Here is a 15,662-nt window from a genome sequence, read left to right on the forward strand (position 1 = left end):
ATTATAAAGACAACAAAGATTCTCAAAACAAATCAGAAGGAAGGAATGTATAAACAAGGTCATCAAATCAATTGGGCAGTCTTGGAACCTATCATGATGCTAAAATAGTATTAGGTCTTCAAGATAGGTTTAGGTATAGAAATGAGTTTAATGTTTAATAAAATAATTGTATGGTTTTTCAAGTTCAAACATTAAATAAAAAAGGTAACGGCTGGTTTAGAGGGAAGTTTAGTTTGCAATAATTTTAAAATACCCAACTCAATGATGATAGTTGGTTGGAGTCAGTTATTATAGGGTGTCTTATAAATTGGAAAGAGTCTCTGATGTAAAGGGGAAGGAAAAATATTGAAAGACTGTATGTATCGACTGGTGAACAACAATATCAAAACTTAGATATTCTTCAACTCAAATCCCATATTGAGGTTTGCAAACCGATTGGTTGGCTCTACAAGTGCATTAATAAGGTTTCCTTCATCATTCCAAGTACTTTGTTGATAAGTTTCATGTTATTATAGGTTTGCTGTTACGCTTGTTGCAGAACCAATAGATTTCTTTTAATTATTTATTTGCTGTAGTAGGTTTTTAAGGAAATGAAGATCTTTCCATGAGGATGAAGGCCTAATACTCATGGAAAGAGTTATTCTAACATGTATGATATATTACTAACTAAGCACATGCAAAATTAAACAAGATAGAGATTCTACCCAAACAAGGGATTTATTTGCTGATTGGAGACATTAAACAATGTACATGTGAAGGTGAATTCATTGTTAGTTGGGATTGGAAGTGTGTGTAATCAAGTGATTGAGAAAGCCTTAGTTCAAGAGTAAGAAGTGCTAGGAGGAGTCTGCCATATGGTTCCTTTTTAAATTGTATTGTTTGTTATTTGATCGTCATTATTGTGATTGCTCCTCATCATCTCTTTTAATAATATTAGCATATTTTATTTATTGATATCTAGAGAGCACTATCTTATGCAACTATCAGAAATGATGGACTACACACATTTACAAATTCTAATTGAAAAATGGTAAACAAATTAAACAACAAAATTGACGAGATAGCTTAATTCTTGATCTAAATTCATATTTATAAATTTTTTTTTTCAATTTAATTATTTTAAAATATTAAAATATTAGAATTCTATATTTTATCTTAACTATTTAATTTAGTCAATCTTTCAAATTGTCTACCTATTTTTAATTGCACAGGGGATCCCTTATGGTCGATCAGACCTTGAGCAAGACTCTTGGTGAGTCATTCCAGTAGACCAAAAGCCTTTCAACTTTATTTTATTTTGATATTTTATATATATTTATAAATATATAATAATTAAAAAATTTAAATTATAATCATTTATCATTCATATTGTATTAATTTATTAAAATTTTAGATTTTAAAATAAAGATCTAATATCCTTTCATACTTAATTTTAAATCTATTTGTCTTCATAGATTAAAACAAGTAAATTATGTATCTTAATTAGTTGATACAATAATCTTGTATTAATAAAAATAATATTTTTATCCATTTTAAAATCCTTAATATTATTTTAAAATCATTTATGTTTTTAATATAATATGCAAATAATTAGTGGTTAGTATTTGTCTTAAATAGGTATAATAAGACATGATTCAATTAGAAGATAAAATTTAATAATTATATAAGGTTTAGTTGATTGCAATTATAATATTAATAGAAAATTGTATAATTATAACTATAATATATTAAAAATTTTAAAAATGACATGAACATTTTTACATTAAAAAAAGTACAACTTTTAGAAAGTTAAATTTTATTTTAAAAATAAATTTAATAAAAACTAAACAAAACATTAACTATCATACATATCTAAAACAATAATAACTAATTATCATACATATCTAAAACAATAATAACTAATTATCCACAATCCATTGCAATAGTATAGTCTACCACAAATAAAAACAATCCATTACAATAGTACAACCTTTCACAAATATTAAAAATATTAGTAATAATTATAAATTTATAGTAATATTATATTTCTAATATTGAAATTTTAAGAGAATTCAAATTATTTTGCAACAATAACAATTAAAAGAAGATTTATAATATTGTTTCATTATTATAGGATGCTTTTATCTTAAATTTATTACATTTTTATAATTTACATAAATACTATATCAATTTTTGAATTCCAATTGTAGAATTTTTTTGTTTTCAACATGAGAACAAAAGAAATACTAAGATGATAGATAATTGTGATACTAAACCTTAACGACAAATAACAATCCAAAAATTAACATAATAACAATTTTTGTAATTTTAATTTATACGAACCTTGTTTGATTATTCCTAAATCAAGATAAACTTTAATATTTAAAAGCAACTTCAAAAAAAAAAAAAAATGAAAAATGAAGAGTCACAAAACAAACAATTGCTTGGAGGGCAACTTAGACCGTCAAATTTAAGGTGTTCATGTCCTCTCTTGCATCTTATAGAGACACGTAGATGAAGAAAAACACACTCGTTGGGAGAAGTTCTGGGGGTCCAGCATAAACGAGCACCACTTGCAATTAGCTGTGCCTTATATTTAATTTCCCCACCTCCAAGCTCGCTTCTGTTGAACCTCCACCTTTTAATTTTTTAATGTTTAAGAGAGTTCAATGCATTTCACCTTGACAAGAACTGTCTGAAATGCTGGGAGATGGAGAAAATGGAACAGTTTGGATTAAGCGAAGATAGACTAATAAACTAAGCTGTCATGGCGTACCCTGCAGCAGCAATGCGATTGCCTTTGACGGTTCCAGGGAGACGCTGTAGCATTAACGACAAATCTTTTCCGTATTTCTTATCACACAAGAGGTTTATCTTGGTACGCAGTTTCATGCTTAGAACTTTAAGAAAAGAAACAAACAATTAGGCTCTGTTCTGTATCATATTTGTAGCTTTCAAAAATTTCCGTAATTGTTTAAAAAAAAATCACGATCTTGCATATTGAAGGCACTCCACATTCACACTAGTATCGTGAAAAGATGTATGGCTTGCTGTACTGATTCCGCGATTTAGAAAGGCCCTTCTAGATTCTTAATGGTTCTGTAATAATGGTCCAACATATGTATTAATTGGGTAGACTTTCCTAGCTTATCGAAGAGTTTTTGTTATGTTTGCTCAATTGGAAAGTAAATTTGATTTGAATTTTAGGGATCATCTCAAAGAGAAGCCAAATTCACACATTCCTGGAGCCAATCTGCAGTGACATGCTGCAGTTTCCGTCCGGATGGACAGTGTCCAAATTAGGTCAGCAGTCACAATGTAAGGGCATCTGCACAATACACAGCCAATTATATAATTATATAAATAATATGTAATTGAAATGACAGGAACTCTGTTTTGTGTAGCTATTAGCTGCAACATAGGATTAGCCTGGCCATATGCTTTGTAAATCATTTCGTTTGTTAGGTTGGGATAAAAATGTATATCTTATATATATGGGTTAGTAGTAGTTTTCAGGAAGACTTATATGGTATTTATCTCACATGTATGGGTACTAGTGGTCTCTAATGAGATTCGATTTATTGATGTATTTATCCTAGGCGTATGGGGTGTTGTAGTTTCCTTTGGCAACAGAGATATTCTAATGACTTATAGAGTATCTTGACTATATTACATATGGAGCTGCTGTTTTATTGAATGATTGCTCCTTAGAAGTGATAACAACACATCTATATATTCCAACCTTTTATTGTATTTATGCTTTTTACTTCTAAACTCATCAATATATTCTAACTTTTTATTATTGTATTTATGCATTTTACTTCTTGACTGATATATGTTTTTGCATATTGATATATTCAATTTTTTCAATAGACATACATCTTACTTCTTAATTGAGATATTTTATTTCAAATTATATTTTCTAGGGACTTTCTTGAGCTCCTTGGCAATCCATAATCTACTTTTTTGGCAACATGGTGCATAGGTGTGCTTGTGATAGGTTTACAACCTCTTGTAAGATTAGAGTCTCATCCCTCTAACTTTTGAAGGAAGTATTGGGACCTGAAGTCAACCCCACAACTCATTGTGAGACGTACCCTCAGAACTGTCTAGTTTGAAGATATTTGTCAACTAAATGGTCAATAGTCGTGCTTCTTATATTTTTGGTATTTTTTCACTCAAAGTGTATAAGGTGAATTGTTGAAGCATATAAATTCATGGTAAGAGTCTTGTCCCAAACCAGTACTGAGAGGGGGGATGAATCACTATGATCTTTATAACCGATTATCTTAAAAAGCACTTCAACTAACTTGCACACCTTTTGCTTTAATAGAATGGTAATGAGAAATGCAACAAAGTAAAACCAAGCAAGGTCACATAGGAAAGCATACATCAATGGCACAACGATTTTTGTACGTGAAAATACCCAGTGAGAGGATGAAAACCATGATGGGAGTAATATACCCACTAGCATTTTACTACAAATAAAAGGTTGTGTTCCGTCTGTGGTTGCGCACCATACCTTTATGCCGATGTGAACTTCATACCCACTATCTCATCCGAACTAGTGTAAGACTCTATTGGGGGCATGCTTTGTCCTTACTTCATGCCTTTCGCTTGCCTTTGCTACCGGTTGCCAATCAATGACAACACTTAATATGTGATGCAAAGTGGTAAGCATCACCTATCTCTAGTCATCATGCCAATTGTTTGAATGGTCCAACAATCTCCCTCTTTGGCATTGATGGCAAAACCTTTGACCACTTTTGACAAAAAATTTGACCTTAGCTTTATCTCCTCCTCTAATCACTTTGACTGTACCGGTGGATGTTTTTATGCCAACGTGGACTTAGTCGAATAATCAATGAGACTTTCCCTAATTGTAGTCTCCTTTTCTTTTCTCTTTCTTGACACCTTTGATCCGTTCCTCCTTTTTGTTGTTTGCTCCCCCTTTCTCCTTCACTTCTTCTTTGTTTCTCCCCCTTTCTCTAGTCATCTGTTTTCTTTTGCTTCTTTGCATCTTGTTCCCTTCTCCTTCTTTTCTTCTTTGTTCTTCTTGAGACTCCCCCTTTACATTCTCCTTCATTCCCCCTTTTTGACAACAATGACAAAGGGTAATTTTGGTCTTACAATCTGTCGAACACATCTTTGGAGAAAGTCCGAGCTTTTTCAAGGTGCTCCTTCCAGGATTCTTTCAACTTAGTAAGAGCAAGAATCTCATTGTGCAGATCAGACACGTGCTCCTCAATTTCATCTAATGTGCTGACTAGTGGATTTTTGATTAGCTTCACTGCTTCCTTCATATGCTCTTGAATAATTCCCACTGGTAGTGATAGGAACATTGTAGTTCTAACAACTTGAGAGCTCGTTTATCTCATTCAACTCTTATTCTGTTAACCAGGAAACTGGTTTCTTGTACCTTTGTTGTATAGGCTGATGCTGAACCAGTGAGAGGATCGAAAGTCCCTATGACTTGTTGATGCTCCTGTTGAGATGTTCCTCATTTTTTCTCAAGATCTCTGATAAAGTTACTTGGGTCAGAGACCTTTTGCAGCACAAAGGTTGCTTCTTTGAAAGCCTCAGTAATTTCCTCTTTGACTTGTGCTCGAGTAACCTTTTTGTTATCAATTTCCTCCATTAGCTTTTCCAATCTTCTCTGTTCAACTTTCTTCTCAGCGACCTTCTCCACATCTTCAATCTTTTCATCAATATTGTCAACTATTTGGTGAAGTTGGTCAATCAGATCTATATCTAGATCATAAGTGACCTCCATGCTAGTTTAATAATTAAGTCTTTGGCTTTGACTAGTGTTCTGGCATGTTGTTTCTGTGTGCTTGCTTTTGTCAAGCTTTGCATATCACTTAACCAGTTTTGGGTACTTCTTGAGGTCCTTTGAAGACATTTCCGTGAAATTCTTTTTCATCCTCTCCGGTTCCTCTTTGATTGAGTTCTTCTCAGTCTCAGCTTCTGCATCTTGTTTATATAGTTCTCCTTAATCTTCTGAGCTTGATGATGATGATGAGGGTGTCGCTTGTCAATTCTTTCTCTTCTTCTTTCCATTCTCTTCTCCCAGACTCAACTTCATTTTGGAAGACTCACTCTTCCACACACTTCTCTGTCCTTTGGACACACTCTCCGTCATTTTGGATTTTGTTGGTGTCACCTCTTTCTCAAAGGATTTTTCTTTCTCTTGCCTCTTTTTTTGCTCCGGTTCTGCAATCTTCTCTTTTTTTGGGTTGTTGGCCTTGCCTTTTCAGGGGTTGTCTCCCTTTCTGGTGTCTTCTCTTTCTTGGGAGTCTTCTCTCTTCCCAATGTCTTTTCTTTCTTAGTACTTTTCTCCTTTACCGATATCTCTTCCTTCTTTGGGGTTTTCCCCTTCTTCGACACTTTCTCTTTCTTAGTGGTTTTCTCTTTTTTCAGTGGCTTTTCTTGCTTAGGAGTTTTCTCCTTCTCTTGTGTAGCCTGTCTTTTTGGTGTGGCTACCTTTTTTGGTATGTACTCTTTGCTTGGCATCGCCTCCTTTTTTGGTGTCTTTTCCTTTGGTTCCTCATTTGCCCTCTTCTCCTTTTTTGTTTTCTCTCTTCTTTTTCCATTTTCTCGGGTGATTTTTCTATTTCTATCTTCTCCAATGTCGTTTCCTTCTTCGGTTGGGCTTGTATCTTTGGTGTCTTCTCCTTCACCAGTTTATCTTCTTTTTGAGGAGTTTGCTCCTCTAATGGGCTTTGTTGAGCATCAGTTCTTTCTGCTCTTAGTGTATTAAATGCTATAGGTTCCTCAGGTATATCTTCTACTTGTACTTCTTGGTCTTTATTTGACCCTAATCCTCCTCTGGATTTCTTCTTTTCTTTTAACCTCATGCCTTTCCCCTTTGGTTCTATGTGCTGAGGGAGTTGTGCCTTTGATTCTTCATCTCGTTCCTTCTTGATAAATTCCACTAATTGTTCAACTAGTGTGTTCCATTTCTTGACTGCACATTCAAATAAACTTTTTTCTTCACCAATAGTCACTAGGTCTACATTCTCCTTCATTGAGAAGTCTTTTTTGTATGCATCTACCAATGCCATTCTTTGTTGCTTAGTGCACTCTGGCCTCATCTGTGCAAGTGCATCATCGAGTATCTCTTTAAATTTAATGATTTCCTTGACCATTTCTTGAATACAATCTTGAATAATTCCTTAGGTAACTTTGGCTTTACCTCAGATGGCTTTCTACTGAAAGTCTAACTACTTCATTCTTACTGTTACATCCCTATTTTTGACCTAATTTAAAATATAGTTGTTGTGATTCACATGAAGTCAGTTGATAGTTAAATTTGTTATTATGCTACGAAATGGTAAGATGGTTAGTTGTTATAATTATTTATCACGAATTCATGGAATTGAATAAGCAGTTAGCCGTTATGATTATTTATGATTAAATAACTTGTTATGATAATATGATTTAACTGCAGATAATTTCCTTGTATGAAGCACGTCGAAGGGGTGGAAGCATTGTCAGAAAAGAATTAGGCACATGAGCATCACCATCACTGGGCAAATGGGTTGAGGACCTAGCGATCTAAACATCAGGATACAATCGATGGAACCGCATGAGCTATAAAATAAACATTTAAAACATAAAATAAATAAATAAAAATATAAAACGTACCTCAAAGGATTTTTGACCATATTATTATAATATATATGTATATACATACATGTAAATATAAAAATGGTATGTCACCATTATATTATAACAATTAAATAAAATGATGTCACCTCATTAATATATTTACATATACATATAATATTCAAAATATAATAACATTGGAATTATAATAATATTCGAACTATAATCTTCCAACTCTGTTTCCATTTTAATATTTTTTTGCTTTTAACCGATTAAACACTTGGCATGATAAATTGACAATAATCTTTTAACTTGCGGAAGCCAAGAAGTCACAACTTGCTCTTTAAAATGGAAGCCATGAGAGGAGTTGGGCATCATATATCTCACATACCTGGCTACGTTTTCCTTTACTCTCTCTCTGCCACCCTCAGCACCCGACTTAATATATTGTGTGCCGAAATCCTCTTTTATTCCAGTCTATACTTCCATTCTCAAGCAGCATCTCTGCCGTATGTGCTCAGCTCATTGAGGAATAAAGTATTTTACACTTTGGATATGTCTGCAACAGCTAAAGAAGGGCAGATTTCCAATTGATTGCAAGGCTTCAGACATATCAAGAATATACATCAGGTCATGCAATGTTATTTCAATATCATTTTATTGCTTTCCATAACAGCCAGTTAGGCTCACAAAACTTTTTTCTTTCCAGATTTATTTCAAAGTTACAATATGAGTTTTACTACATACTCCATGTCCTTTTTATCAGTCCTCTTCATTAAACTTTCATAATAAATTAGATACAACCCTTGTGGAAGTGTTTTTCCAAATGCAATAAAATTTGGAATGAAATATACTATCCAATAATATTCCCAATTAGTCTCAAGAACATAATTTTTCACATCACAATTTGTGATAAGTATACTAAGTAGTGAATCCTTCTAGAATTTATGCATAGAGCAGATTGCTCAAGAATTCTGAACACCTAGGATTCACTTGGTTGTATAGCTAAGGAAAAGGGTGTAGAGGTGAGGGAAAGGAATCTACAATAACATGAAACAATATCAGTTATGACATAACAATGTTTATCATTTTAAAAAGGAATCATTTAATAGCTCATGCATGATGATGTTTATTCTATTCTCCTACTGTCAAGTCGAGTGGTGTGATTAGATACTAGGATGCTCAGTGGATGACAACAAGATGTTCCATGTCTATTTCAGGTAGGGAGGGCCTTTCTCGTTAGAGATTGTGTGGGGATAAATTATGGTCTGAGGTTGGGTGGTTAAGCCCCTGACAATGTTTCACCTCTCCACAAGTTGCCAGACGTGCAACAAACAAAGATAAGCTATGCATTCAAATGTTTGCGCAAATAGGTAATTTTACTTTTGTGAGGTATATTCAAGTAGAAGGTAAGACTAATTGAGTTGTATCATCGTTATAGTTATTTCTTACAATGAAAGCAATTATTATCATCAACATAATTGGCAACCAGTTAGATCGATTGATCTTCTAATTGAATATGGAATATATCTATAGGATTGTTATTTCAATTTTTCATATATAAGAATAATGATTATGAGCATATTTTCTAATCTTATGTTAATGCTTTACAATTTAGCAAATCGGAAGGAAAGGAATGACATAGTGGTATCTGAGGCCCTAAAAGATATAGTGGTATCTGAAGCCCTAAATGATACAGTGGTATCTAATGGTCAAAATGATCCAATGGTACTTGATGCCCTAAATGATACAGTGGTATCTGAAGCCCTAAGTGATATAGTGGTATCTGATGCCCTAAATGATCCAATGGTAATTCATGCCCTAATTGATACAATGGTATGTGATGCCCTAATTGATATAGTGGTATTTAATGGTAATCGTCATTTGATTTTGATATAGCGGTATTGGATGGTAGTTGTCATTTGATAATGTTATAGTGGTATTTGTGGACTAACTTGGGTGGTTGCAGAAGCATCTCTAGATTGATTTTGATCTCAATTTCCATGGTATTTAGATTTTAATTTCTATAGTAAATTCATTGATGGTGTTTTCAATTCTTAGTTATGAAATTTTGTTTAACTAATTTTAGCTATAAATCTCATTCACATGAACATGACTGACATAATTGTCTCCCTATGAAAATGAAGTATAATTGTATTCCTTTGAATATGTTAGTTGTTAGTTAACACTCGGGAAAAAGTGGTTATTACACTTACATCATGGAATTTTGAAAATCTTGATTTCAAGGTATTGTAGTTACCATTATACAGAATATCATCAACAAGAAGTGATGGTGGTGGCCCCTTACCTTTCTTTGCTGACTTTTCTACTTTAACGTCAGTCTTTGTTTTAGAAGACTTTAGTTCCGGTGAAGCTTTCCTTTCATCTTTCTTTTGCTTCTTACATCTCTTCCTTTTATAGGTTTCAAGCTTTGTGGATTAACTATGCTGGCATCCTTTACACCAGCTGCTTTTCCTTTTTCTTCTAGCTTAGGAGTGGACTCTTGCTCAGGTTCTAGTTCTGCTTAGAGGGCTTGATTGAGCTTTACCAATAAGCTCTACCTCCAATTTCATCAACTTCTATGTCTTCAACTTCTACAGGTTTAGTGGATTTGGGAGCCTGTTTCCTTGTTCCTATCTTTGGCTTCTTCTTTGTTGCTCTCTCTTGTTCTTGGAGCTTTATCTCGAGTTTGTCCTTGACCTCCATCTAGGTTTCAAATCTTGCCAGTTTCAGATGTACATGCATAGATAGTAGTCTTTGAATGTGTAGCCTAGCTACCTTCACATCCATTTCATACTTGAATTTAGTTAACTAGTGGGTTTGTGGTTGAATTGCTTGTACAATACACTAGTCTTTGTTTACAAGGAAACACAAATCCTTCTTGTATTCCTCGAAAAGACTTAGAGGAATCCTTTCCCTTTTGTGTGTTTGTTTTTGAAAGCTTTTGTAATACCTTCACAAGGTTGCATTGCCTTTATCACCTAACCTCTTGTATAGCTCACTTAGTGGAGCTGTGATAGGTCTTTTGTAATGTCCCCATCTTTAGCAGGTTCTTGAAATTGTCTAGGCCAGTTCATCATCACAACTCTTATGAGCTGACAGTGAGTTCTAAAGGTCTCTAAGGTGGACTTGATATTTATAGTAAGTCTATTTTGGGTGCTATATTTGGCAGGGCAGTGGTGGCGTTGGCAGTTAGTTGCCATCTGCATATGATTGAGCTATTCATTAATGGAGTTCATATTTATTAATTAATTAATGAGGCTTCTTTATTACTAAAGCGCTTTATGCTACTTTGTGTTATAATTCGGTGTTGTGAAGTTGAAGCCTCTTAAGTGAGAAGTGTGAAGAGGAAGCTAGGTTGTACACCAATATTATAAATATGAATCCAATTGTGAGATGTGGGATCCATTTGTCTATTGCTTTTTATTATTTCTGGGTGATAGTTTTTACTGAGTTTGGTGAGTGCAATCCATTGTTGAAGTATAATGGATTTGAACCGAGTGTTTTGTATCAGAATTTAGTGGCTTCTCATACTGTGTCTGGAGAATCTGGTCACTTGAAGTATTGGTTGGTGTGCCCAATTGTATTGCTGTTGGGCATGGGTTTTTTACTCCACAAATTGGTGCTTCTCTATTTGAGAATTGTTGCTGAGAAATTGGTATTTGGGAATTCTGAATTTGTTTATATTGGCTGTTGGTGATTGCATCTGTGTTAGCTGGGTGCTTCTACATCTGCTGTTGAGTATTATTCCCTGCATTTTTGGGCGCTTTACTCTGATACTTAATGCCATTGTGACTGTTGTTTAGGCTTTCTTTGGTCTGTTTTGAGTGGAACTGCTACCACATAATCGGCTGCCGCTGCCCACCGAGTTGGGCTCTCTTTTACAACAAATCGGGACCTTTAATCGTCTGAAAATAATGCCATTGCAGGCGCCTGTTGCTGCACATGGTTTCTTGATTAGGCACGAGGGTTGGATATTGCCAACGGCAACACTAGTAGCAGCCACGGGCGAGGGAGATAATGGATTGAAAGCTGCGGTTGGAAATTGCAACATTGATATCAAGTTCCCATTTAATTTGTAAATGCAATTTAGATGCAATATAACTTGAAAGTTTGTAATTTGGAAGTTGGTCATTAGTTTTGAATTGAGTATATTAGGTGTAAATTGTTAAATTGTTATTTACTATTTCAGTACTTGTTATTTTTTATATATATTTTCAAAATGTTAAAAAATCATACATTCAAAAAGCACAAAAAAAGAGAAAAAACAACAAAATTTTCAAAAAGCAATACCATCATCCAGATTGAGCAGTGAGAGCCAGCTTGGGCTCTTTCCATCTTTCTTTTGACTAGGTGAAGGGTCTATACTTAGGGGACTCCTTAAAATAGAAGAAAATGCGAACCAAAATAGATCCATAGTTAAGAATATGTTTCTTGTTATCCTTAATCTTACATATATTCTCCATCATTTAATCATGTAGCCATCCACTCAAGTTGATTGGAGATTGATCGTTCATCATATGATGTGCTCCATTTACCACTCTGCTCAACCCACTATTATTGTGGCTTAAATAGTAAATCCTATATGCAACCACCATTGTAACATATCTCACTTTATCATTTATGATATGGGTGATTGTGCATGCACGCCTCTCATGGTGACATCCGGTAAGCTTTGCAACTTGCTTTATTGGTATCGTTATGATTGTGAGTTCCTTTCTAGTGGAATTTTTAATGCCCTGCCCAAAGATCCTTTGAACAAGGATAAATAAAAGACTACATTTTTTTTGTTAAAAGGTATCAAGCATGGATTCAAACAACATCAACATGCAACTGATCAAAAGATCACAATGGAAGACTTAACCAAACAATCCAAGCAACCAACGATCTCCAAGCATCACTACTTACCAACATGTTCAATAATCAACTATGGAAGTTAAACAAACAAGAAACACTTAATCTCTAAACTGTCAAGACCTAGGAAGGTGTGCATTCCAATAGGGTATCCAAGACACCTAAACTTGCTTCCTGAAGGTGCACAAAAAGGCTCCCTCTCTTCTACGCGGGGAAGTACAAAAAGCTAGATTTGTGCGAGTGAACACATGTTCACGCGAGAAAGTATCACGCCTTACATGAGGAAACGCTTTGTCGTATGAGTAAACGGTTGTTCGTGCAAGAGAATACCTAGCCGCACAAGGAAACACCTTAAGTGCAAGCCAATACTTTCTCATGTGAGCTAGTACTTTCTCGCATGAGTAAGTGCTAGGCCGCACATGAGAGTGCACACTCGTGTGAGCATCTACCATGGCCCATGTGAGGGAATGCTTTCCTTGCACGAGGAAACGCATCTTTGACGCGAAAATGGCTGACAACAAACATAAAATGCGTAAATGGAAGTACGGTAAGAATAAATCCTCCACACTGGGGAGTACCAGAAACACATAAATTGAGGCTCAAACACTCGAAAACATGGAAATGAAAACGATGTGTAAATAAAGGAGAATTAAACATCTAACCATCTACTCCATAGCATCTAGTGTAATCACGTGGAAAAGTAACATCGTAGTGAACATATAGGTACATAAATCAACTACCTCGATAAACTGAAATAACATAAACCACATGGAAAACATACTTCAAACGAATACAGAGAACCATGTGAGCATCCAACTTCGGAATTGAACATGGAGGAAGGCCAAGTTTGTACGTCGGTCCCCAACAGTGGTATAGGTAGCTATGCTTCCCAATGACGTGGAATTTGTAGCCCCACTCCCATCGTGCTGATGGAGATAGTGATCCGACCACAAACACACACAATACAGTCATCCATGGCTAACACTCATGCCAAGCAGTATAAAGGACTGAAACCAAGATCATGAGACAATGCAATACAACAAGTTGTAGTTAGATGCTCTATGGGTCTACTATGTAGGGACTCTGGTGGAGAGTAGATTGCTTGGCATCACGGAGACCAAGCTAAACATGGTGCAGAAACTCTCCCTTGGGAAGTCATCACATCGTGTTCTCGGATGAATTGTAAAGACACTTTCCCTTGTATGAACTATACAGGCAAATACCCTTGGATGAACTGTACAAGTATGTCACATTTTATTATCTTAGTTTTATTACCCATGAATTCATTTAGTTATCACTTATTAGAAACTTCTTCACGTCAACCTTGTCAGGAACACGACCTAGGGTTACAAGAGAAGTTCCTCCACTGGTCTACCCTACATACCCATGCTCATCACAAGAGGAGTGCTCATAGGCAATGCAGTTTCCCAACCCAACACCAATGAATATAACTCAACTGAAAGCAACCGAGAGTTTGGGTCTCGCAAGAACCCGACCAGTGCACGCTCACGTGCTCGTGTGTGGGCACACCAACTACACAAAGATCATAAACAACAAGGGCTGGATGAGAAACAATAAAATAATCAAGTATAAAATCACTCCACCGAGCACATGGTTGGGAGTACGGATTCGACATGAATCCCAATGCAAGAAGAAACATTTATGGTCAGATTAGATTCCTCATGCATAATTTGAGTCCACAACCAATATTAGTGCTAAGAATCACCCAAGAAAACTAGCAGCACACAAATCGAGGCGAAGTAAAAAATGCCCAATAACCAATGTTGAGGAAAATCAATGAAATTAAAACCCTTTTTGCTATCGGGTATAAAAACCTCAGATATCAAATAAAATTTGGGTTCAAAGTCCGCATGCAAAAACAACCAGCATAATGGTCCAAAACCCCCAAATCCCACACCAGAAAGGCTACAATTGCTCATACCCACCTGATAGGGTAGAGCCAACATACAAGAATGGAGGGGGAACACTAGTTCTCTGCCTCCTAACATATCAGTACCAAAAACAAACTTAGAAATGGAGCCAAGACACAAAAATAGAAGAGCCAAACTTCATAGAAAAAAGGGCAAAAACAGGAATGCCTGTATTAAAATAATCACTCCGCAAAAGCTGCCAAAAATCTCGACAAACCAAGGTCTCCCTGAGCTGGATCTAACGAGATCAATCTCGTGAGGATCCTACGCTTGCAACTTTTGCAACGAGTAAAACAATAATATCTCCTGAAGAGGATTTGGAATTTTGCTCTCAAATTTCCAATTCGAAAGTGAGAAGTGAGGAATTACTCACTTTTTGGGATATATACTCACTTTAAAAGTGATATTAAAATAGGAAAACTAATTGGCTCACTAAAATAAATTCCTCTTTAACCCAGACCAAATCGGGTAATTCCAATTAAATGGAATTCAACTACAACAAAGATGTCAGTAATTAAAATAACAAGAAAAAAACCCAAAATACCCTTAAAACATTAATTCGTAATATTCCTAAATAATTTCCATGATAAATGTGGATATCTAAATGCATAGACATAATACATGGTCTAGTCACAAATGCAAATGAATTCAGATTTATTAAATCATCGGAGGGTTTAATTAACTATTAAACAAGATAGGTTGTCCATAAAGGGATGACATTTGCTAGGTATAAATAGCCGAATCACTAACTCCATGTGCTACTGCCGGGGATATAAATCCTGCACACTAAACAACACGATCAAGTGCAATTGCATATAATAATATAGCTAAAGTGATAAATGCATTAAATCAGGTAATCAACCATTTATATAATTACATTAAAATTATCTATTTACATCACTCACTACATCATAAAACATCTCAAAGCAGGAATGAAGTAAATATACGTAGCATTGAATCATAGTATCCGAAATCCAATAAGTCCATATAATCATAAACAGTGTATATGTCCGAATACAAAATAACTAGATATCATCATAAAGCATCATGTCACATCAATATGAATCATCATGCAGATATGATCAAATTGAACAACATAGTATCTATCATCTACGGTACTAGCAATCAAATATAGTATTTGACCATCAGGTCATCTCAAATGTCATGCAACATGAGTAAAAAAAATATCTCTCGAATCAAAATATAACAAGGTACAAAATGCAAACATGAGAGGCACTACAAAACTGAAATTAATAACCCTTCAAATCACCTCCTTTGTGATCTTGTAGT

General features: G+C 34.8%; 1 protein-coding gene across 1 annotated transcript in view; it reads left to right on the top strand.

Annotated features, from left to right (window-relative positions):
* The first annotated feature begins 2,505 nt into the window (after positions 1-2,505).
* Positions 2,506-15,662, top strand: part of LOC149572888 (DUF1997 family protein, putative (DUF1997)) — a 145,477-nt gene continuing 132,320 nt past the window's right edge. Inside the window, exon 1 of the mRNA XM_089813993.1 lies at positions 2,506-2,857. Within this exon, the coding sequence (XP_089670119.1) occupies positions 2,747-2,857 (111 nt within the window). The 5' untranslated portion in view covers positions 2,506-2,746. The remainder of the gene's footprint in view (positions 2,858-15,662) is intronic.

Source organism: Cupressus sempervirens, chromosome 2 (assembly GCF_028749045.1).
Source record: "Cupressus sempervirens isolate cs-2001-9-10 chromosome 2, ASM2874904v1, whole genome shotgun sequence".
NCBI lineage: Eukaryota > Viridiplantae > Streptophyta > Pinopsida > Cupressales > Cupressaceae > Cupressus > Cupressus sempervirens.